At 52.0% G+C, this 23,012-nt stretch overlaps 2 protein-coding genes across 3 annotated transcripts in view; both read left to right on the top strand.

Annotated features, from left to right (window-relative positions):
• Positions 1–1,215: 1,215 nt before the first annotated feature.
• The window catches only part of LOC138350630 (uncharacterized), a 196,876-nt gene continuing 175,079 nt past the window's right edge, over positions 1,216–23,012 (top strand). The window contains exon 1 of the mRNA XM_069301677.1: positions 1,216–1,257. The gene's annotated coding sequence lies outside the window, so the exon portion shown is untranslated. The remainder of the gene's footprint in view (positions 1,258–23,012) is intronic.
• LOC138349656 (uncharacterized) overlaps positions 8,622–23,012 on the top strand; it is a 68,446-nt gene continuing 54,055 nt past the window's right edge. For both annotated transcript variants that reach the window (XR_011222165.1, XM_069301676.1), the window contains exons 1-2: positions 8,622–11,924; positions 13,315–13,719. Coding sequence is in view for 1 of the 2 variants with exons in the window: in XM_069301676.1 (XP_069157777.1) it covers positions 9,227–11,924; positions 13,315–13,719 (3,103 nt within the window). In the remaining variant the exon portion in view is untranslated. The remainder of the gene's footprint in view (positions 11,925–13,314; positions 13,720–23,012) is intronic.

Below are 23,012 nucleotides of genomic sequence, written 5' to 3'. Positions count from 1 at the left end.
AACCTGAAGCTGGTCACTGTGTAGTGAACTACCAGGTTGTTGTGTTGTGGAACCTGAAGCTGGCCACTGTGTAGTGAACTACCAGGTTGTTGTGTTGAGGAACCTGAAGCTGGTCACTGTGTAGTGAACTACCAGGTTGTTGTGTTGTAGGAACCTGAAGCTGGCCACTGTGTAGTGAACTACCAGGTTGTTGTGTTGAGGAACCTGAAGCTGGCCACTGTGTAGTGAACTACCAGGTTGTTGTGTTGAGGAACCTGAAGCTGGCCACTGTGTAGTGAACTACCAGGTTGTTGTGTTGAGGAACCTGAAGCTGGCCACTGTGTAGTGAACTACCAGGTTGTTGTGTTGAGGAACCTGAAGCTGGCCACTGTGTAGTGAACTACCAGGTTGTTGTGTTGAGGAACCTGAAGCTGGCCACTGTGTAGTGAACTACCAGGTTGTTGTGTTGAGGAACCTGAAGCTGGTCACTGTGTAGTGAACTACCAGGTTGTTGTGTTGAGGAACCTGAAGCTGGTCCACTGTGTAGTGAACTACCAGGTTGTTGTGTTGTGGAACCTGAAGCTGGCCACTGTGTAGTGAACTACCAGGTTGTTGTGTTGTGTTGAGGAACCTGAAGCTGGCCACTGTGTAGTGAACTACCAGGTTGTTGTGTTGTGTTGAGGAACCTGAAGCTGGCCACTGTGTAGTGAACTACCAGGTTGTTGTGTTGAGGAACCTGAAGCTGGCCACTGTGTAGTGAACTACCAGGTTGTTGTGTTGAGGAACCTGAAGCTGGCCACTGTGTAGTGAACTACCAGGTTGTTGTGTTGTGTTGAGGAACCTGAAGCTGGTCACTGTGTAGTGAACTACCAGGTTGTTGTGCTGAGGAACCTGAAGCTGGCCACTGTGTAGTGAACTACCAGGTTGTTGTGTTGAGGAACCTGAAGCTGGCCACTGTGTAGTGAACTACCAGGTTGTTGTGTTGTGTTGAGGAACCTGAAGCTGGCCACTGTGTAGTGAACTACCAGGTTGTTGTGTTGAGGAACATGAAGCTGGCCACTGTGTAGTGAACTACCAGGTGGTTGTGTTGAGGAACCTGAAGCTGGCCACTGTGTAGTGAACTACTAGGTTGTTGTGTTGAGGAACATGAAGCTGGCCACTGTGTAGTGAACTACCAGGTTGTTGTGTTGAGGAACCTGAAGCTGGCCACTGTGTAGTGAACTACCAGGTTGTTGTGTTGAGGAACCTGAAGCTGGCCACTGTGTAGTGAACTACCAGGTGGTTGTGTTGAGGAACCTGAAGCTGGCCACTGTGTAGTGAACTACCAGGTTGTTGTGTTGAGGAACCTGAAGCTGGCCACTGTGTAGTGAACTACCAGGTTGTTGTGTTGTGGAACCTGAAGCTGGCCACTGTGTAGTGAACTACCAGGTTGTTGTGTTGAGGAACCTGAAGCTGGCCACTGTGTAGTGAACTACCAGGTACTTGTGTTGAGGAACCTGAAGCTGGTCACTGTGTAGTGAACTACCAGGTTGTTGTGTTGTGGAACCTGAAGCTGGTCACTGTGTAGTGAACTACCAGGTTGTTGTGTTGAGGAACCTGAAGCTGGTCACCGTGTAGTGAACTACCAGGTTGTTGTGTTGAGGAACCTGAAGCTGGCCACTGTGTAGTGAACTACCAGGTTGTTGTGTTGTGTTGAGGAACCTGAAGCTGGCCACTGTGTAGTGAACTACCAGGTTGTTATGTTGAGGAACCTGAAGCTGGCCACTGTGTAGTGAACTACCAGGTTGTTGTGTTGTGTTGAGGAACCTGCAGCTGGTCACTGTGTAGTGAACTACCAGGTTGTTGTGTTGAGGAACCTGAAGCTGGCCACTGTGTAGTGAACTACCAGGTTGTTGTGTTGTGTTGTGGAACCTGAAGCTGGTCACTGTGTAGTGAACTACCAGGTTGTTGTGTTGTGTTGAGGAACCTGAAGCTGGCCACTGTGTAGTGAACTACCAGGTTGTTGTGTTGATTAACCTGAAGCTGGCCACTGTGTAGTGAACTACCAGGTTGTTGTGTTGAGGAACCTGAAGCTGGCCACTGTGTAGTGAACTACCAGGTTGTTGTGTTGTGTTGAGGAACCTGAAGCTGGTCACTGTGTAGTGAACTACCAGGTTGTTGTGTTGAGGAACCTGAAGCTGGCCACTGTGTAGTGAACTACCAGGTTGTTGTGTTGTGTTGAGGAACCTGAAGCTGGTCACTGTGTAGTGAACTACCAGGTTGTTGTGTTGAGGAACCTGAAGCTGGTCACTGTGTAGTGAACTACCAGGTTGTTGTGTTGAGGAACCTGAAGCTGGTCACTGTGTAGTGAACTACCAGGTTGTTGTGTTGTGGAACCTGAAGCTGGTCACTGTGTAGTGAACTACCAGGTTGTTGTGTTGAGGAACCTGAAGCTGGTCACTGTGTAGTGAACTACCAGGTTGTTGTGTTGTGTTGAGGAACCTGAAGCTGGTCACTGTGTAGTGAACTACCAGGTTGTTGTGTTGAGGAACCTGAAGCTGGCCACTGTGTAGTGAACTACCAGGTTGTTGTGTTGTGTTGAGGAACCTGAAGCTGGTCACTGTGTAGTGAACTACCAGGTTGTTGTGTTGTGGAACCTGAAGCTGGCCACTGTGTAGTGAACTACCAGGTTGTTGTGTTGAGGAACCTGAAGCTGGTCACTGTGTAGTGAACTACCAGGTTGTTGTGTTGAGGAACCTGAAGCTGGTCACTGTGTAGTGAACTACCAGGTTGTTGTGTTGAGGAACCTGAAGCTGGCCACTGTGTAGTGAACTACCAGGTTGTTGTGTTGAGGAACCTGAAGCTGGCCACTGTGTAGTGAACTACCAGGTTGTTGTGTTGAGGAACCTGAAGCTGGTCACTGTGTAGTGAACTACCAGGTTGTTGTGTTGAGGAACCTGAAGCTGGCCACTGTGTAGTGAACTACCAGGTTGTTGTGTTGTGTTGAGGAACCTGAAGCTGGCCACTGTGTAGTGAACTACCAGGTTGTTGTTTTGAGGAACCTGAAGCTGGCCACTGTGTAGTGAACTACCAGGTTGTTGTGTTGAGGAACCTGAAGCTGGCCACTGTGTAGTGAACTACCAGGTTGTTGTGTTGTGGAACCTGAAGCTGGCCACTGTGTAGTGAACTACCAGGTTGTTGTGTTGAGGAACCTGAAGCTGGCCACTGTGTAGTGAACTACCAGGTTGTTGTATTGAGGAACCTGAAGCTGGCCACTGTGTAGTGTAGTGTAGTGGGCCCCTATGCTCGTGGGGCCCCTATGCTCGTGGGGGCCCCTGGCCCATGCAGTAAGACGGCACTAACTGAGATGGGATAAAATCCAATAATGACACTCCTAAAAAAACTGGTCGATTCACTAACGTTTTTCACATGGAAGTGAATTTGGTAAAAAAAAAAAAAAAAAAAATATTAAATGGAAATATTTGTCAGTTGGAGGTTAGAAAGGGAGGGGGGTGATGGGGCTACAGCAGGAGAAGGAGAGGTGAAGGATGGATAGAGGGGGAAGGGGGAAGAAGGGAAGGGAATTCCCCTTTGGCGGCCCCTTTATGTACCTCTACGCGGTTCTTTTATGTACCACTAGGCGGTCCCTCTATGTACCAAAAGAAGGCCCTTTGTGTGCCTCTTGGTGGCCCTTTATATGCCTCTAGGCGGCCCATTATGTACCTCTTGGCGGCTCCTTTATGTACCTCTAGGTGGCCTCTTTATGTACCTCTAGGCGGCCCCTTTATGTGCCTCTAGGTGGCCCGTTATGTACCTCTAGGTGGCCTCTTTATGTACCTCTAGGCGGCCCCTTTATGTGCCTCTAGGTGGCCCGTTATGTACCTCTAGGTGGCCCTTTATGTACCTTTAGGCGGGCCTTTACGTACCTCTAGGTGGCCCTTTATGTACCTCTAGGTGGCCCTTTATGTACCTCTAGGTGGCCCTTTATGTACCTCTAGGTGGCCCTTTATGTACCTCTAGGTGGCTCTTTATGTACCTCTAGGTGGCCCTTTATGTACCTCTAGGCGGGCCTTTATGTACCTCTAGGAGGCCCCTTTGTGTTCCTGTTGATGGCATTTTATGTGCCTCTAGGCGGCCTTTTATGTACCTCTAGGCGGCCCTTTATGTACCTCTAGGTAGCCTCTTTATGTACCTCTAGGCGGCCCTTTATGTACCTCTTGGTGCCCTTTTATGTACCACTAGGCAGCCCTTTACACCTCTAGGCGCCCCTTTATATGCCTCTAGGCGGCCCTTATATGTACCTCTAGGCGGCCCCTATATGTACCTCTAGGCGGAACATTTATGTACATCTAGGCAGCCCTTTATGTGCCTCTAGGCGACCCCTTTATGTTCCTCTTGGCCGCCCTTTTTAGTACCTCTAGGCGGCCCATTTATGTGCCATTAGGCGGCCTTTTATGTACCTCTAGGCGGCCCTTTATGTACCTTTAGGCAACCCTTTTATGTACCTCTAGGCGGCCCTTTATGTACATCTTGGCGGCCTTTTATATACTGATAAGTGGCCCAATTATGTGCCTCTAGGCGGCCCTTTATGTGCCTCTAGGTAGCCTTTTTATGTACATCTAGGCAGCCCTTTATGTGCCTCTAGGCGGCCCCTTTATGTACCTCTAGGCGGCCCCTTTATGTACCTCTTGGCGGCCCCTTTATGTACCTCTAGGCGGCACCTTTATGTACCTCTAGGCGGCCTCTTTATGTACCTTTTTGCGGCCTCTTTATGTACCTCTAGGCGGCCCTTTATGTACCTCTAGGCGGCCCCTTTATGTACCTCTAGGCGGCCCCTTTATGTACCTCTAGGCGGCACCTTTAAATACCTCTAGGCGACCCCTTTATGTACCTCTAGGCGGCCCTTTTATGTACCTCTAGGCGGCCCTTTATGTACCTCTAGGCTGCCCATTAATGTACCTCTAGGCTGCCCTTTATGTACCTCTAGGCGGCCCCTTTATGTACCTCTAGGCGGCCCTTTATGTGCCTCTAGGCGACCGCTTTATGTACCTCTAGGCGGCCCCTTTATGTACCTCTAGGCGTCCCATTATATGCCTCTAGGCGGCCCCTTTATGTGCCTCTAGGCGGCCCTTTTATATACCTCTAGGCGGCCCCTTTATGCACCTCTAGGTGGCCCCTTTATGCACCTCTAGGCCGCCCCTTCATGTACCTCTAGGCGGCCCCTTTATGTGCGTCTAGGAGCTCCTTTATGCACCTCAAGGTGGCCCCTTTATGTACCTCTAGGCGGCCCTTTATGTGCCTCTAGGCGACCGCTTTATGTACCTCTAGGCGGCACATTTATGTACATCTAGGCGCTGTTTTATATACCTCCAGGCGCCCCTTTATGTACCTCTAGGAGGCCCTTTATGCACCTCTAGGCGGCTCTTTATGTACCTCTAGGCGGCCCTTTATGTACCTCTATGCGGCCCTTTATGCACCTCTAGGCGGCCCTTTATGTACCTCTATGCGGCCCTTTATGTACCTCTAGGCGGCCCCTTTATCTACCTCTAGGCGGCCCCTTTAAGTACCTCTAGGCGACCCCTTTATGTACCTCTAGGCGGCCCTTTATGCACCTCTAGGCGGCCCTTTATGTACCTCTAGGCGGCCCTTTATGCACCTCTAAGCGGCCCTTTATGTGCCTCTAGGCGGCCCCTTTATGTACCTGTAAGCGGCCCCTTTATGTACCTCTAGGCGGCCCTTTATGTTCATCTAGACGGCCCCTTTATGTACCTCTAGGCGGCCCTTTATGTTCATCTAGGCGGCCCTTTACGTACCTCTAGGCGGCCCTTTTTGTACCTCTAGTCGGCCCCTTTAAGTACCCCTAGGCGACCCCTTTATATACCTCTAGGTGGCCCTTTATGTACCTCTAGGCGGCCCTTTTATGTACCTCTACACGACCCCTTTATGTACCTCTAGGCGGCCCTTTATGTACCTCTAGGCGGCCCTTTATGTACCTCTTCGCGGCCCCTTTATGCACCTCTAGGTGGCCCTCTATGTGCCTCTAGGCGGCCCTTTATGTGCCTCTAGGCGGCTCCTTTATGTACCTCTAGGCGGCACTTTATGTACCTCTAGGCGGCCCTTTATGTACCTCTAGGTGGCCTTTTATGTGCCTCACTACGGCCGCTTCATGTACCTCTAGGTGGCCTTTTATGTGCCTCTAGGCGGCCCCGTTATGTGCCTCTAGGTGGCCTTTTATGTGCCTCTAGGCGGCCCCTTTATGTGCCTCTAGGCGGCCCTTTATGTACCTCTAGGCGGAACTTTATGTACCTCTAGGGGGCACTTTATGTACCTCTAGGCGGCCCTTTATGTATCTCTAGGCGGCCCTCTATGGTCCTCTAGACGGCCCTTTATGTACCTTTAGCGGCCCCTTAATGTACCTCTAGGCGGCTCCTTTCTATACCTCTAGGCGGCCCTTTATGTGCCTCTAGACGGCCCTTTATGCACCTCTAAGCTGCCCTTTTATGCACTTCTAGCCGGCTCTTTATGTACCTCTAAGCTGCCCTTTATGTACCTCTAGGCGGCCTCTTTATGTACCTCTAGGCGGCCCCTATATGTGCCTCTAGGCGGCTCCTTTGTGCACTTCTAGGCGGCCATTTTATATGTTTTTAGGCGGTCCATTTATGGGCTACTAGAGGGCCATTTTATGTCCTACAAGGCGCCCGTTTTATGGGCCTAAATGCGGCCATTTTATGTGCCTCTAGGCAGCCATTTTATGCCTCTAGGCGGTCCTTTATGTGCCTCTAGGTGGCCCCTTTATGTGCCTCTAAGCGGCCTTTTATGTGCTTCTAGGCGGCCCCTTTATGTACCTTTAGGTGGCCATTTATGTGCCTCTAGGTGGCCCCTTTATGCACCTCTAGGTGGCCCCTTTATGTACCTCTAGGCGGCCCTTTATGTACCTCTAGGCGGCCCTTTATGTACCTTTAGGTGGCCCTTTATGTGCTTCTAGGCGGCCCCTTTATGTGCCTCTAGGCGGCCCCTATATGTGCCTCTAGGCGGCCCCTTTATGTGCCTCTATGCGGCCCTTCATGTGCCTCTATACGGCCCTTAATGCGCCTCTAGGCGACCCTTTATGTGCCTCTAGGCGGCCCTTTATTTACCTCTAGGCGGCCCTTTATGTACCTCTAGGCGGCTCCTTTATGTACCTCTATGCGTTCCTTTATGTGCCTCTAGGCGGTACTTTATGTACCTCTAGGCGGCTCCTTTATGCACCTCTAAGCGGCACCTTTATGTACCTCTAGGCGGCCCCTTTATGTACCTCTAGGCGGCTCCTTTATGTACCTCTAGGCGGCTCGTATATATGTACCTCAAGAAGGCTCCTTTATGCACCTCTAGGCGGCCCCTTTATGTGTCTCTAGGCGGCCCTTTATGTGCCTCTAGGCGGCCCTTTATGTACCTCTAGGCGGCCCTTTATGTGCTTTTAGGCGGCCCCTTTGTGCACGTCTAGGGGGCGTTTTTATGTGCATTTAGGCGGCCCCTTTATGGGCCTCTAAGCGGCCTTTTTATGGGCCTCATAGCGGCCATTTTAAGGGCCTCAAGGCGGCCATTTTATGTTCCTCAAGGGTGCCCTTTTTTAGTCCTCTAGGCGGCCATTTTACGGGCCACTAGGCAGCCATTTTTCGGGCCTTTAGGCGGCCCCTTTATGGGCCTCTAGGCGGCCATTTTAAGGTCCTCTAGCTCGCCATTTTAGTGGCTTCTAGGCTGCCCCTTTATTGGCTTCTTGGTTGCCATTTTATGTGCCTCTAGGCGGCCATTTTATGTGCCTCTAGGCGGCCATTTTATATGATGAGCCTCTACGCGGCCCGCCATCATTGCTCCTATAAGAGACTCTCAGGGGACGGAAGTTTACTTGTAGTAAACTCCATGTAAGTTGTTAACATTATACTGTGAATATTGTCCACAAGAGAGCGGAGGGGGAGAGGGCGATCTACACAGAAGCTCAGCTGGGAACCCTTGCAAGAAAATAAATAAATAATTCAAAGTCTAATTAATATGATATAGCAAAGTTCGTGGTAGGGGGGTAGCTTTGGTACTCTTTAAAGTTGTACTCCCTACATATATGCCATTCCCTGTTGGGCACATACCCAGCAGGAATTACTGTTAGAAATTAGGTGAAGCTAGCTCCCTGAGTAGGGTCTTCTAGCTCGCATAGACAGAGAATCAGACATTATTTCTTATTGATACAGATTTATCATTTCTTGTTCTGTTTTGTGTTGATATAGTTAACAACTTATTATTACTACCTTCGATATAACTTTTCATCCTTTTGACAACATCAATAATATCAACTATACTTTCCGAAGAATGTGTAAACATAGCTTCCTTAATCTCTCTTAATAAGGGAGATTTCTAATTCCTGAGATCAACTTTGTCATTCTTCTCTTTACGGGTTCAAGATAAATTATGTCCAGTATATTGTATGTTGACCAAACTGAACTGCATAATCTAAATAGGTCCTTACAAGAGCAAGATAAAGGCAGAGAATAACATTACTAAATGCTACACCGTATATTTCTGTGTGAGAAAATGAGCACCATTACTCTACCTAAACCAGAAGCCAACACCACAATGATCACAGGAGTTAGGTTAAAATATTGACAAGTTTTAAGTTATAAAATATAACAAAATGCAGGAGGCAGATTTTGGAATTTTATTTGTTTTAGTGATCTCAAAAATGTATTTCTGACCCAATGTTTAACACTAACATCTTGTTTTAATAACGTTAAATTGTTCTTCCAGATGACAGAATTCTGAAGAGTACAAAGACAGAAGAAATTAACTAGTTAAAGAACAAATTTATAATAACAAATAAAGCTGGAACCGAATATTGCATTAACATGTGAACACATTTTGTAAAATTTGGTTTATTTGGAAATCACTTATATTTTTGGTCAATTAAGTGACTGTATTGTGGTTAATGCAGTCGGATCATCACCGATTAGATCCGAGTGTGATTCCCTGGCAGTGTGAGATGCTCAGCCTCCTGATACCACTGTTCACCTAGCAGTAAATATTAACCTGGAAATTAGTCAACTGTTGAGGGATGCATCCTGAGGAAGGTCTGTCGTTGGCTTAGGAAGGCCTACACAAGCCTAACAAGCTGCCCGTCTCCGACAGTGAGAAACAATGTTATGTTTTTAAACATAATATAATAACAAAACCAGCGTGGGACATTTACTGCTTGTGTGAAACTTGACAACAGTTGTGTGAGGTGAGAATCATACGGCCCAATATGGCGGCCTCGAGTCCTGTTATCCAACCGGAAGATGTGAACAGACTGCGGTATGGACTGGCTGTGACTAAGGCAGGACGAGACGCGCTAGCAAGTGTGTTTATGTGGTCGTACCGGGGCACCTTCCCAGTAGTGACTTACCTCACTCAGGACTTGGGGTACACCAATGCTCAGTACAGGCGTGTCTTCGATGATCACCAGAGGGATAAACTCGAAGCTTCCTCTGACGCGGCAACTTTTAACATCACCCTGTTGTATAAACTCCTGCAACGTGTGTGTGGTCTGGCTGAGATGAATGACCCCACGTGGACCACTCCAGGGCCTCACGGACCATCACTTGAACACCTCATTTACAGCCTGAAGCAACACCGAAACACGTTGGCCCATGATAATGTGATAATGTCAGAGCAAGATCTTACGTCAACACTGACGGAGCTCAGTGACTTATTGGCTAAGATGCTGGCTGAGGCCGGCGTCCGGTGTGGGACAAACAGCCAGGATGTGGACCACGTGACCAGAGATGTCACCAAGTATATTGGTGGTCTGCTAGCGAAGGTCAGAGAGCCGCTGGATCCCTCAGATGTGGCGTACTTGCCTCAGCTCCGCCAGGAGATTAAGATGTTCAGAAGCCACATCACAGAAGAGGTTAAGCAGATGAGCAAGCAGGAGCTAACTGACGGGTATAAACTGCTGTACCAGATTGTTCCCGCACCCTGGCTCCTCCTCAACATTAACTACAACCCAAGTCTTGCTTTTACACGACTGCGACTCCTTGAAGATCCCGTCATAGGGGCAAGACCCTCCCATGCGGCCAAGGGTCAGGATAGCACAAGACCCTCCCACGCTGCCAAGGGTCAGGATATAGATTATGAACACATCTTGAGTATGAGACGAGAGGACGGAAGAGTCCCTCAGTGTGTCCTCCTGACAGGGGAAGGTGGTATGGGCAAGACAACTTTACTCAAGCTCATCCTCGAGAAGTGGGTAGAGGACCCTGCTGCCATACGTCACCTGGGCACTGTGGACCTCGTTTTCTATGTACAGTGCAGGGACTCACATCTTAATACCTTCGATGATCTCCTCCGCCAGTTGCTGCCTCAAACACTTAGTGATTCTGGTGTCGACTTGCAGCTGTTTAAGGAGATAATCTTGAGCTTAAATATATTAGTCCTGATTGACGGCTACGACGAGGTCAACGACCATTCAGGAAGGCTGGTGAAGGAGCTGTTGCACCTGCCTGGCAAGGATGTGAGGTTGGTGATAACCACACGGCCGGGGTGGGACCAACACCTGTCACAGCTCGTCCCACACACCAGACCTCGCTGCAACATCCTCGTCTTGGGCATCACTCCAGAACGTCGCGTGGAGTTCGCCGAGAGAACCATCAAGGTGCTGGTGGAGGAAGAGAGCCAACGGAGTGTCATCACAGGGAGGTTTACCCAGCGGCTGGAGCAGATGAGTCAGTTCCTGGGTGAGTACCTCAACACTCCACTCACCTTGACCTTGTTGGCGCTGCTGTGTGTCGAGGCTACAGAAGAATTTAACAACCTCACCACAAACACTCAAGTCTACGAGAAGATTCATGACTTCATAACCAACAAATTAGTGTCCAGACTCACAGACAAACACGTGACCCAACCCAAAGGAAAATGTGACGAAAATGTGAAAAGGTTTTTGAGGTTCTTAGAAGAGATTAGTTTAAGAGGGGTCCTGAGGCAGGAGTACGACCTTTGGCCGCAGACGGAAGCGGAGATTAGGGAGAAGTGTGACACTCTGGGACTGCCGCAGGAGGAGGTCTTGTCCAACTATTTCACAAGAACCAGCTACCGTCGGGGCCTCAGTGTGGTGTGGGTGTTTGGCTATTTTCACGCCAGGTACCAGGAGTATTGTGCCAGCAGGAGGCTGGTCGATCTCTTGTTGAAGGCTGAACAAGACCGAGGTGATCCACCATCACACCGTGTGTCAGGGGAAAGCTCTATAATCATTGACCTCTTGGTGGATGTTGTACGTAAGGAAAAACGCTCCTTGCGAGATCACCTGAGAGGGTCAACGTTTGATATTAGCGACGTGCAACAAGAGTTTGATGAGCGCCCCAGATGGCAGAACATTTTAGTCAGCACTACCGGGGTGCTGTGTGCCCGGGGAGTAGAGCACAAGTTCATTACTCACATAATTGACCTGTGCGAGATGGTTACACTTGAGACTGACGAGCTGTTGAAGCATGTAGCAGAGTCCCGCGGGAGTGAGCACGTCATCCAAGCCGTGTGTGAGAAGCTGCGTACAGAACAAGAGTGGGAAATAGAGAGTGTTGACTCGTGTGTTGTCCTGCCGCTTGTTCTTAAGAAGGTGACACCTAAGAACATTTACCTAAACATAAACGATACACCCCAACTAAAGCAGTTTCTGTCTGCACTGTCAGTGCTGGCAAAAATGAAGGTAACCATATCCTTAAATCTTGAATATTTTGAATATGGATTATTCAGCAAAGATTTTGAGATATCAAAACAATGTTTGGAGAGGCTGACAGCCCCCGGCAGTAAGTGTACCTTAGAGCGGTTTATTGGCAGGAGGGGTATGTCTGAGGCAGCCATACCCCTCCTGCCTCACACCCTCGAGAGCCTCCACCTGCGCCTCACACTACAGCAACTGCCCGTCCTCATCCGTCACCTGCCTCACCTTCCTCACCTGCAGTATCTTGGTAAATATTCATATTTTCCACCATAATTTTTAGGGTTATTTATTAATACCAAAATTACGCAAAAGGCTTCATTCGTCATGTTTAATATAGTAATTCAGATTTACATTGTTTACATATATGTTTACAACCTTATGGACGAAAGATTCCTTATATTGTTTACAAACATAATCACCTTAAGAGCGACAAACACCTTATATTGTTTACAAATATAGTCACCTTAAGGGTGACAAACACCTTATATTGTTTACAAATATAGTCACCTTAAGGGTGACAAACCTTCTACTTTGATTACAAATATAGACTTATTAAGGGCGACTACTCCATGAATAATAAATTTTCGAAACATTCCGCTGCTGTATATATTCTTGTGCATAAATAATTTCATGAAGTATTTAGCGACGCCAAACTTTTGGTTCAGATGACTTACCACTTTGACTTTGACTCGTGGTACAGATCTCCTTTCACTGTGACCTAATTCCTGTTCAGGATGACCTTTCACTGTGACCTAATTCCTGTTCAGGATGACCTTTCACAGTGACCTAATTCCTGTCCAAGATGACCTTTTACTGTGACCTAATTCCTGTTCAGGATGACCTTTTACTGTGACCTAATTCCTGTTCAGGATGACCTTTCACTGTCACCTAATTCCTGTCCAAAATGACCTTTCACTGTGACCTAATTCCTGTTCAAGATGACCTTTCACTGTGACCTAATTCCTGTCCAAGATTACCTTTTACTGTGACCTAATTCCTGTTTAAGATGACCTTTCACTGTGACCTAATTCCTGTTTAAGATGACCTTCACTGTGACCTAATTCCTGTTTAAGATGACCTTTCACTGTGACCTAATTCCTGTTTAAGATGACCTTTCACTGTGACCTTGATCCTTGGTTAATTAGACCTTCTGTAACTTTGATCCTTAATTCAGGTGACCCATCTATCCCTGTGACCTTGATACTTGGTCCAGATGACCTTTCACTGTGACCTTGACTTAGTTTATATGACCAAATGAGACCTTGACCATTGATAAAGATGACCATGACTGTGACCTTGACCATTGATACAGATGACCTTGACTGTGACCTTGAACATTGATACAGATAATTTTGACTGTGACCTTGACTTAGTTTATATGACCTTCTAATGAGACCTTGACCATTGATACAGATGACCTTGACTGTGACCTTGACCATTGATACAGATGACCTTGACCATGGCTTTTAAAAGCTATTAATACATAGTTTAGATGCTATTAATACTGTCCAAAATACGGACTTGTCATCAGGTAATAAACCCAGCAGTAAGGTGAGTGGATGGCTCAGTATGTCTTCTTGTTATATCTTAGAACATACCAGTAACGACAGTGACTGCATCTCAGTGTATGTCTTCAGTCATTACCCTGGACGCCACGGGCTACGTGGACCCGGACACCCTGGACGCCACGGGCTACGTGGACCCGGACACCCTGGACGCCATGGGCTACGTGGACCCGGACACCCTGGACGCCACGGGCTACGTGGACCCGGACACCCTGGACGCCACGGGCTACGTGGACCCGGACACCCTGGACGCCACGGGCTACGTGGACCCGGACACCCTGGACATCAGGGGTTACGTGAACCCGGACACCCTGGACACTCTGCCGTACCAGGGAAGGACGCTCACCCTGACCATCAGGCGGGACCTCACTGATGACGACCCCGCCATAGACTGGTGCTGCCACCTGGCGGCTCAGCTGTGTCCTCCCTCAAGAGGAGGGTATAGTCACCTGGCCTTCCGTGACACGCGTCTCACCTGTACGTATTGACTACATTTTAACACGTGAATATCTGTAACTCAGTTGTTTAATTCACAGTGCTTCCAGTGGTTTCAAAAATATTTTTACATTAAAAGTCATGAATTAGAGAACTTATAAGGCTTCTTGAGTAACTTTGAGCACCGTTTAGCGACCAAGAATATTCGTTAAGCAAGCTTCACTGCTTATAAGATAACACTGATCAATATTTAGCCCAACATTGTCTTGCTTAATACAAGCTAGATTTACTTGATATAAGTTTTCTTTGGCATGAGTGTGTGACATAGACAGGTGTGGGTGGGGAGAGTAGCCAGGTGTGGGCTTTAGTGTTCCCTCTCATGTGCAGGTGTGGGTGGGGAGAGTAGCCAGGTGTGGGCTTCCGTGTTCCCTCTCATCTACAGGTGTGGGGAGGGAGAGTAGCCAGGTGTGGTCTTTAGTGTTCCCTCTCATGTACAGGTGTGGGTGGGGAGAGTAGCCAGGTGTGGGCTTTAGTGTTACCTCTCATGTGCAGGTGTGGGTCGGGTGAGTAGCCAGGTGTGGGCTTCCGTGTTCCTTCCCATCTGCAGGTGAGGGGAGGGAGAGTAGCAGGTGTGGGCATCAGTGTTCCCTCTCATGTGCAGGCGTGGGGGTGGAGAGTTACCAGGTGTATACTTCAGTTTTCTCTCTCATCTGCAGGTGTTGGTGGAGAAAGTAGTCAGATGTGAAGGAGACAGGTGTTGGTTTACTGTTCCGTCTCATCTACAAGTGGTGGCTGGCAGTGGTCTCAGCTGTAGAATTCAGTATTTACTCCGATATGCAGGTTTGGATGAGGAAAATAGGCTGGTGTGGGGCTCCTTCTGTAGGTGTGGGTGGGGAGAGTAGCCAGGTGTGGGCATCAGTGTTCCCTCTCATGTGCAGGCGTGGGGGTGGAGAGTTACCAGGTGTATACTTCAGTTTTCTCTCTCATCTGCAGGTGTGGGTGGGGAAAGTAATCAGGTGTGAAGGAGACAGGTGTTGGTTTACTGTTCCGTCTCATCTACAAGTGGGGGCTGGCAGTGGTCCCAGTTGTAGAATTCAGTATTTACTCCGATATGCAGGTTTGGATGAGGAAAATAGGCTGGTGTGGGGCTCCTTCTGTAGGTGTGGGTGGGGAGAGTAGCCAGGTGTGGGCTTCCGTGCTCCCTCTCATCTACAGGTGTGGGTCGGGAGAGTAGCCAGGTGTGACAACGTTTGTTTTCATGTATTAGCTACGTTATTGTGTGGTTGTAAATAAGTTGCCACAACTTACTGCACAACTTTGGCTAAACAATTTTGAGACCGTGTCGCAACCTTAAATGTTGCATAAAAATCGTTTTCCTGATTGATGGAATATATACAAAAAAATGTAGAAATATATTAAAAATATATTTCTACATATACTAGAAATAAAATTGAAGCATAATAAAATGTAGGTTAAAAATATTTTATTCATTACTTTCACTTAATGGAGAATCCATGGTAGTGGTGGTGGAATTGTTGCTGGGTTGTGGTTGGTGGCTGTGGTGGTAGGTTGTGATTGGTGGCAGTGGTGGGTGATGTTTATTGTTGGTGGTAGTGGTTGGTTCTAGTGGTGGTTAATAGTTGTGGTTGGTGGCGGTGGTGGTTGATTGCTGTGGTTGGTAATTGTGGTGGCTGATGGTTGTGATTAGTGGTAGTGGTGGTTATTGTTAATGGTGGTCGAGGTTGTCGTGGTTTATGGTATCTGGCTCTGCTCCACTACCCTCCTCCACATCTGCACCACTACCCTCCTCCTCCTCGTCACCATTAGCCTCCTCCTCCTCTGCTCCACTACCCTCCTCCACCTCTGCACCACTACCCTCCTCCACCTCTGCACCACTACCCTCCTCATCTGCACCACTACCCTCCTCCACCTCTGCACCACTACCCTCCTCCTCTGCACCACTACCCTCCTCCTCTGCACCACTACCCTCCTCCTCCTCTGCTCCACTACCCTCCTCCACCTCTGCACCACTACCCTCCTCCTCTGCACCACTAACCTCCTCCGCAGCACCACTACCCTCCTCCTCTGAAGCACTACCCTCCTGCTCTGCACCACTACCCACCTCCACTGCACCACTACCCGCATCCTCCTCTGCTCCACTAGCCTCCTTCTCCTCTGCACCACTAGCCTCCTCCTCTGCACCAACACTCTAATCCCCGTTTGCACCACTACCCTCCTCCTCCTCCTCTGCACCACTACCCTTATCCTCCTCCTCTGCACCACTTCCTTCCTCCTCTGCACCACTACCCCCTCCTCGGCACCACTACCCTCCTCCTCTGCACCACTACCCTCCTCCTCTGCACCACTACCCTCCTCCTCCTCTACACCACTACCCTCCTCCTCCTCTGCACTACTACCCTCCTCCTCTACACCACTACCCTCCTCCTCTGCACCACTACCCTTCTCCCCTGCACCACTACCCTCATCCTCCTTTGCACCATCACCCTCCTCCTCCTTCTCTGCACCACTACCCTCTTCTACCTCCTCCTCCTCTGCACCACTACCCTCCCTCGCCTCCTCTGCACCACTACCCTCCTCCTCTGCACCACTACCCTCCTCCTATGCACCACTACCCTCCTCCTCCTCCGCTGTACCACTACCCTCCTCCTATTCTGCACCACTACCCTTCTCCTACTCTGCACCACTATCCTCCTCCTCAGCACCACTACCCTCCTCCTCTGCACCACTACCCTCCTCCTCCTCTGCACCACTACCCTCCTCCTCCTCTGCACCACTACCCTCCTCCTCTGCACCACTACCCTCCTCCTCCTCTGCACCACTACCCTCCTCTTCTGCACCACTACCCTCCTCCTCTGCACCACTACCCTCCGCTTCTGCACCACTACCCTCCTCCTCCTCCTCTACAACACTACTCTCCTCATTCTTTGCACCACTACCCTCCACCTCCTACTCTGGACCTCTACTCTCCTCCTCCCATGAACCACTACCCTCCTCCTCTGCACCACTACCCTCCTCCTCTGCACCACTACCCTCCTCCTCTGCACCACTACCCTCCACCTCTGAACCTCTACCCTCCTCCTCTGCACCACTACCCTCCTCTGCACCACTATCGTCATCCTCCTCTGCACCACTACCCTCCTCCTCCTCTGCACCACTACCCTTCTCCTCCTCCTCAGTACCACTACCCTCCTACTCTGCACCACTACGCTCCTCCTCCGCACCACTACCCTCCCCCTCCTCTGCACCTCTACTCTCCTCCTCCTCTGCACCACTACCCTTCCCCTGCTCAGCACCACTACCCTCCTCTTCCTCTGAACCACTACCCTCCTCCTACTCTGCACCACTACCCTCCTCCTCCTCTGCACTACTACCCTCCTCCTCCTCTGCACCACTACCCTCCCCCTCCTCTGCACCACTACCCTCCTCCTCCTCTGCACCACTACCCTCCCCCTCCTCTGCACCACTACCCTCCCCCTCCTCTGCACCACTTCCCTCCACCCCTGAACCTCTACCCTCCCACTCTGCACCGCTACCCTCATCCTCTGCACCACTACCCTCCTCCTCTGCACCGCTACCCTCCTCCTCTGCACCACTACCCTCCTCCTCTGCACCACATCCCTCCTCCTCTGCACCACTACCCTCCTCCTCTGCACCACTACCCTACTCCTATGCACCACTACCCTCCTCCTCTGCACCACTTCCCTACTCCTATGCACCACTACCCTCTTCCTTCTCTGCACCACAACCCTCCTCCTCCTCCTCTGTACCACTTCCCGCCTCCTCGTCTCCACCACTACCCTCCTCCTCCTCTGCACCACTACCCTCCCCCTCCTCTGCACCACTACCCCTCCTCCTCCTCTGCACCACTACCCTCCTCCTCCTCTACACCACTACCCTCCTCCTCTGCACCACTATCCTCCTCCTCTGCACCACTACCCTCCTCTGCACCACTACCCTCCTCCTCTGCACCACTACCCTCCTCCTCTGCACCACTACAATCCTCCTCCTCTGCACCACTACCCTCCTCCTCTGCACCACTACCCTCCTCCTCTGCACCACTACCCTCCTCCTCTGCACAATTACTCAACCCCTCCTTTGCCCCACTACCCTCCTCCTCTGCACCACTACCCTCCTCCTCTGCACCACAACCCTCCTCCTCTGCACCACTACCCTCCATCTCCTGTGCACCACTACCCTCCTCTTCCTCCACCACTACCCTCCTCCTCCTCTGCACCACTACCCTCTTCCTCCTCTGCACCACTACTCTCCACCCCCTCTGCACCACTACCCTCCTCTTCCTCCACCACTACTCTCCTCCTTCTCTGCACCACTACCCTCTTCCTCCTCTGCACCAGTACTCTCCTCCTCCTCTGCACCACTATCATCCTCCTCCTTTGAACCACTACCCTCCTCCTCCACTGCACCACTTCCCTCCTCCTTTCTGCACCACTACCCTCCTCCTCCTCCGCACCACTACCCTCCTTCTCCTCCTCTGCACCACAACCCTCCTCCTCTGCACCACTACCCTCCTCCCCCTCTGCACCACTACACTCCTTCTCCTCTGCACCACTATCCTCCTCTTCTGCACCACTACCCTCCTACTCTGCACCACTACTCTCCTCCTCTGCACCACTATCCTCCTCTGAATTACTACCCTCCTCCTCCTCTGCACCACTTCCCTCCTCTTCTCTGCACCACTACAATCCTCCTCCTCCGCACCACTACTCTCCTCCTCCTTCGCACCACTACCCTCCTCCTCCTCCTCCTCCTCCTCCTCCTCTGCACCACTACCCTCCTCCTCCTCTGCACCACTTCCCTCCTCCTCTCTGCACCACTACCATCCTCCTCCTCCGAACCACTATTCTCCTACTCTGCACCACTACCCTCCTCCCCCTCTGCACCACTACTCTCCTCCTCCTGTGCACCACTATCCTCCTCCTCTGGACCACTACCCTCCTCTTCCTCTGCACCACTACCCTCCTCCTCGTCTGCACCACTACCCTCCTCCTCTGCACCACTATCCTCCTCCTCTGCACCACTACCCTCCTCCCCCTCTGAACCAGTACCCTCTTCCTCCTCTGCACCAGAACCCTCCTCCTCCTCTGCACCACTACCCTCCTCCTCCTCCTCTGCACCACTACCCTCCTCCTCCTCTGAACCAGTACCCTCCTCCTCCTCTGCACCACTACCCTCCTCCTCCTCCTCTGCACCACTACCCTCCTCCTCATCTGCATCACTACCCTCCTCCTCTGCACCACTACCCTCCTCCTCTTCTGCATCACTACCCTCCTCCTCTTCTGCACCACTACCCTCCTCATCTGCACCACTACCCTCCTCCTCTGCACCACTACCCCCCTTCTCCTCTGCACCACTACCTTCCTCCTCCTTTACACCACCACCCTCCTCCTCCTCCTCTGCACCACTACCCTCCTCCTCCTCCTCCTCTGCACCACTACCCTCCCTCGCCTCCTCTGCACCACTACCCTCCTCCTCTGCACCACTACCCTCCTCCTATGCACCACTACCCTCTTCCTCCTCCGCTGCACCACTACCCTCCTCGTAATCTGCACCACTACCCTTCTCCTCCTCTTCACCAATATCCTCCTCCTCCTCAGCTCCACTACCCTCCCCCTCTGCACCACTACCCTCCTCCTCTGCACCACTACCTTCCTCCTCCTCTGCATCACTACCCTCCTCCTCTGCACCACAACCCTCCTCCTCCGCACCACTACCCTCCTCCTCTGCACCACTACCCTACTCCTATGCACCACTACCCTCCTCCTCTGCACCACTTCCCTACCCCTATGCACCACTACCCTCCTCCACCTCTGCACCACTACCCTCCTCCACCTCTGCACCACTACCCTCCTCATCTGCACCACTACCCTCCTCCACCTCTGCACCACTACCCTCCTCCTCTGCACCACTACCCTCCTCCTCTGCACCACTACCCTCCTCCTCCTCTGCTCCACTACCCTCCTCCACCTCTGCACCACTACCCTCCTCCTCTGCACCACTAACCTCCTCCGCAGCACCACTACCCTCCTCCTCTGAAGCACTACCCTCCTGCTCTGCACCACTACCCACCTCCACTGCACCACTACCCGCATCCTCCTCTGCTCCACTAGCCTCCTTCTCCTCTGCACCACTAGCCTCCTCCTCTGCACCAACACTCTAATCCCCGTTTGCACCACTACCCTCCTCCTCCTCCTCTGCACCACTACCCTTATCCTCCTCCTCTGCACCACTTCCTTCCTCCTCTGCACCACTACCCCCTCCTCGGCACCACTACCCTCCTCCTCTGCACCACTACCCTCCTCCTCTGCACCACTACCCTCCTCCTCCTCTACACCACTACCCTCCTCCTCCTCTGCACTACTACCCTCCTCCTCTACACCACTACCCTCCTCCTCTGCACCACTACCCTTCTCCCCTGCACCACTACCCTCATCCTCCTTTGCACCATCACCCTCCTCCTCCTTCTCTGCACCACTACCCTCTTCTACCTCCTCCTCCTCTGCACCACTACCCTCCCTCGCCTCCTCTGCACCACTACCCTCCTCCTCTGCACCACTACCCTCCTCCTATGCACCACTACCCTCCTCCTCCTCCGCTGTACCACTACCCTCCTCCTATTCTGCACCACTACCCTTCTCCTACTCTGCACCACTATCCTCCTCCTCAGCACCACTACCCTCCTCCTCTGCACCACTACCCTCCTCCTCCTCTGCACCACTACCCTCCTCCTCCTCTGCACCACTACCCTCCTCCTCTGCACCACTACCCTCCTCCTCCTCTGCACCACTACCCTCCTCTTCTGCACCACTACCCTCCTCCTCTGCACCACTACCCTCCGCTTCTGCACCACTACCCTCCTCCTCCTCCTCTACAACACTACTCTCCTCATTCTTTGCACCACTACCCTCCACCTCCTACTCTGGACCTCTACTCTCCTCCTCCCATGAACCACTACCCTCCTCCTCTGCACCACTACCCTCCTCCTCTGCACCACTACCCTCCTCCTCTGCACCACTACCCTCCACCTCTGAACCTCTACCCTCCTCCTCTGCACCACTACCCTCCTCTGCACCACTATCGTCATCCTCCTCTGCACCACTACCCTCCTCCTCCTCTGCACCACTACCCTTCTCCTCCTCCTCAGTACCACTACCCTCCTACTCTGCACCACTACGCTCCTCCTCCGCACCACTACCCTCCCCCTCCTCTGCACCTCTACTCTCCTCCTCCTCTGCACCACTACCCTTCCCCTGCTCAGCACCACTACCCTCCTCTTCCTCTGAACCACTACCCTCCTCCTACTCTGCACCACTACCCTCCTCCTCCTCTGCACTACTACCCTCCTCCTCCTCTGCACCACTACCCTCCCCCTCCTCTGCACCACTACCCTCCTCCTCCTCTGCACCACTACCCTCCCCCTCCTCTGCACCACTACCCTCCCCCTCCTCTGCACCACTTCCCTCCACCCCTGAACCTCTACCCTCCCACTCTGCACCGCTACCCTCATCCTCTGCACCACTACCCTCCTCCTCTGCACCGCTACCCTCCTCCTCTGCACCACTACCCTCCTCCTCTGCACCACATCCCTCCTCCTCTGCACCACTACCCTCCTCCTCTGCACCACTACCCTACTCCTATGCACCACTACCCTCCTCCTCTGCACCACTTCCCTACTCCTATGCACCACTACCCTCTTCCTTCTCTGCACCACAACCCTCCTCCTCCTCCTCTGTACCACTTCCCGCCTCCTCGTCTCCACCACTACCCTCCTCCTCCTCTGCACCACTACCCTCCCCCTCCTCTGCACCACTACCCCTCCTCCTCCTCTGCACCACTACCCTCCTCCTCCTCTACACCACTATCCTCCTCCTCTGCACCACTATCCTCCTCCTCTGCACCACTACCCTCCTCTGCACCACTACCCTCCTCCTCTGCACCACTACCCTCCTCCTCTGCACCACTACAATCCTCCTCCTCTGCACCACTACCCTCCTCCTCTGCACCACTACCCTCCTCCTCTGCACCACTACCCTCCTCCTCTGCACAATTACTCAACCCCTCCTTTGCCCCACTACCCTCCTCCTCTGCACCACTACCCTCCTCCTCTGCACCACAACCCTCCTCCTCTGCACCACTACCCTCCATCTCCTGTGCACCACTACCCTCCTCTTCCTCCACCACTACCCTCCTCCTCCTCTGCACCACTACCCTCTTCCTCCTCTGCACCACTACTCTCCTCCCTCTCTGCACCACTACCCTCCTCTTCCTCCACCACTACTCTCCTCCTTCTCTGCACCACTACCCTCTTCCTCCTCTGCACCAGTACTCTCCTCCTCCTCTGCACCACTATCATCCTCCTCCTTTGAACCACTACCCTCCTCCTCCACTGCACCACATCCCTCCTCCTTTCTGCACCACTACCCTCCTCCTCCTCCGCACCACTACCCTCCTTCTCCTCCTCTGCACCACAACCCTCCTCCTCTGCACCACTACCCTCCTCCCCCTCTGCACCACTACACTCCTTCTCCTCTGCACCACTATCCTCCTCTTCTGCACCACTACCCTCCTACTCTGCACCACTACTCTCCTCCTCTGCACCACTATCCTCCTCTGAATTACTACCCTCCTCCTCCTCTGCACCACTTCCCTCCTCTTCTCTGCACCACTACAATCCTCCTCCTCCGCACCACTACTCTCCTCCTCCTTCGCACCACTACCCTCCTCCTCCTCCTCCTCCTCCTCCTCTGCACCACTACCCTCCTCCTCCTCTGCACCACTTCCCTCCTCCTCTCTGCACCACTACCATCCTCCTCCTCCGAACCACTATTCTCCTACTCTGCACCACTACCCTCCTCCCCCTCTGCACCACTACTCTCCTCCTCCTGTGCACCACTATCCTCCTCCTCTGGACCACTACCCTCCTCTTCCTCTGCACCACTACCCTCCTCCTCGTCTGCACCACTACCCTCCTCCTCTGCACCACTATCCTCCTCCTCTGCACCACTACCCTCCTCCCCCTCTGAACCAGTACCCTCTTCCTCCTCTGCACCAGAACCCTCCTCCTCCTCTGCACCACTACCCTCCTCCTCCTCCTCTGCACCACTACCCTCCTCCTCCTCTGAACCAGTACCCTCCTCCTCCTCTGCACCACTACCCTCCTCCTCCTCCTCTGCACCACTACCCTCCTCCTCATCTGCATCACTACCCTCCTCCTCTGCACCACTACCCTCCTCCTCTTCTGCATCACTACCCTCCTCCTCTTCTGCACCACTACCCTCCTCATCTGCACCACTACC

This window comes from Procambarus clarkii, chromosome 46, assembly GCF_040958095.1.
Source record: "Procambarus clarkii isolate CNS0578487 chromosome 46, FALCON_Pclarkii_2.0, whole genome shotgun sequence".
In the NCBI taxonomy this organism is placed as follows: Eukaryota; Metazoa; Arthropoda; class Malacostraca; order Decapoda; family Cambaridae; genus Procambarus; species Procambarus clarkii.
This window is presented reverse-complemented; position numbering and strand designations above follow the sequence as displayed.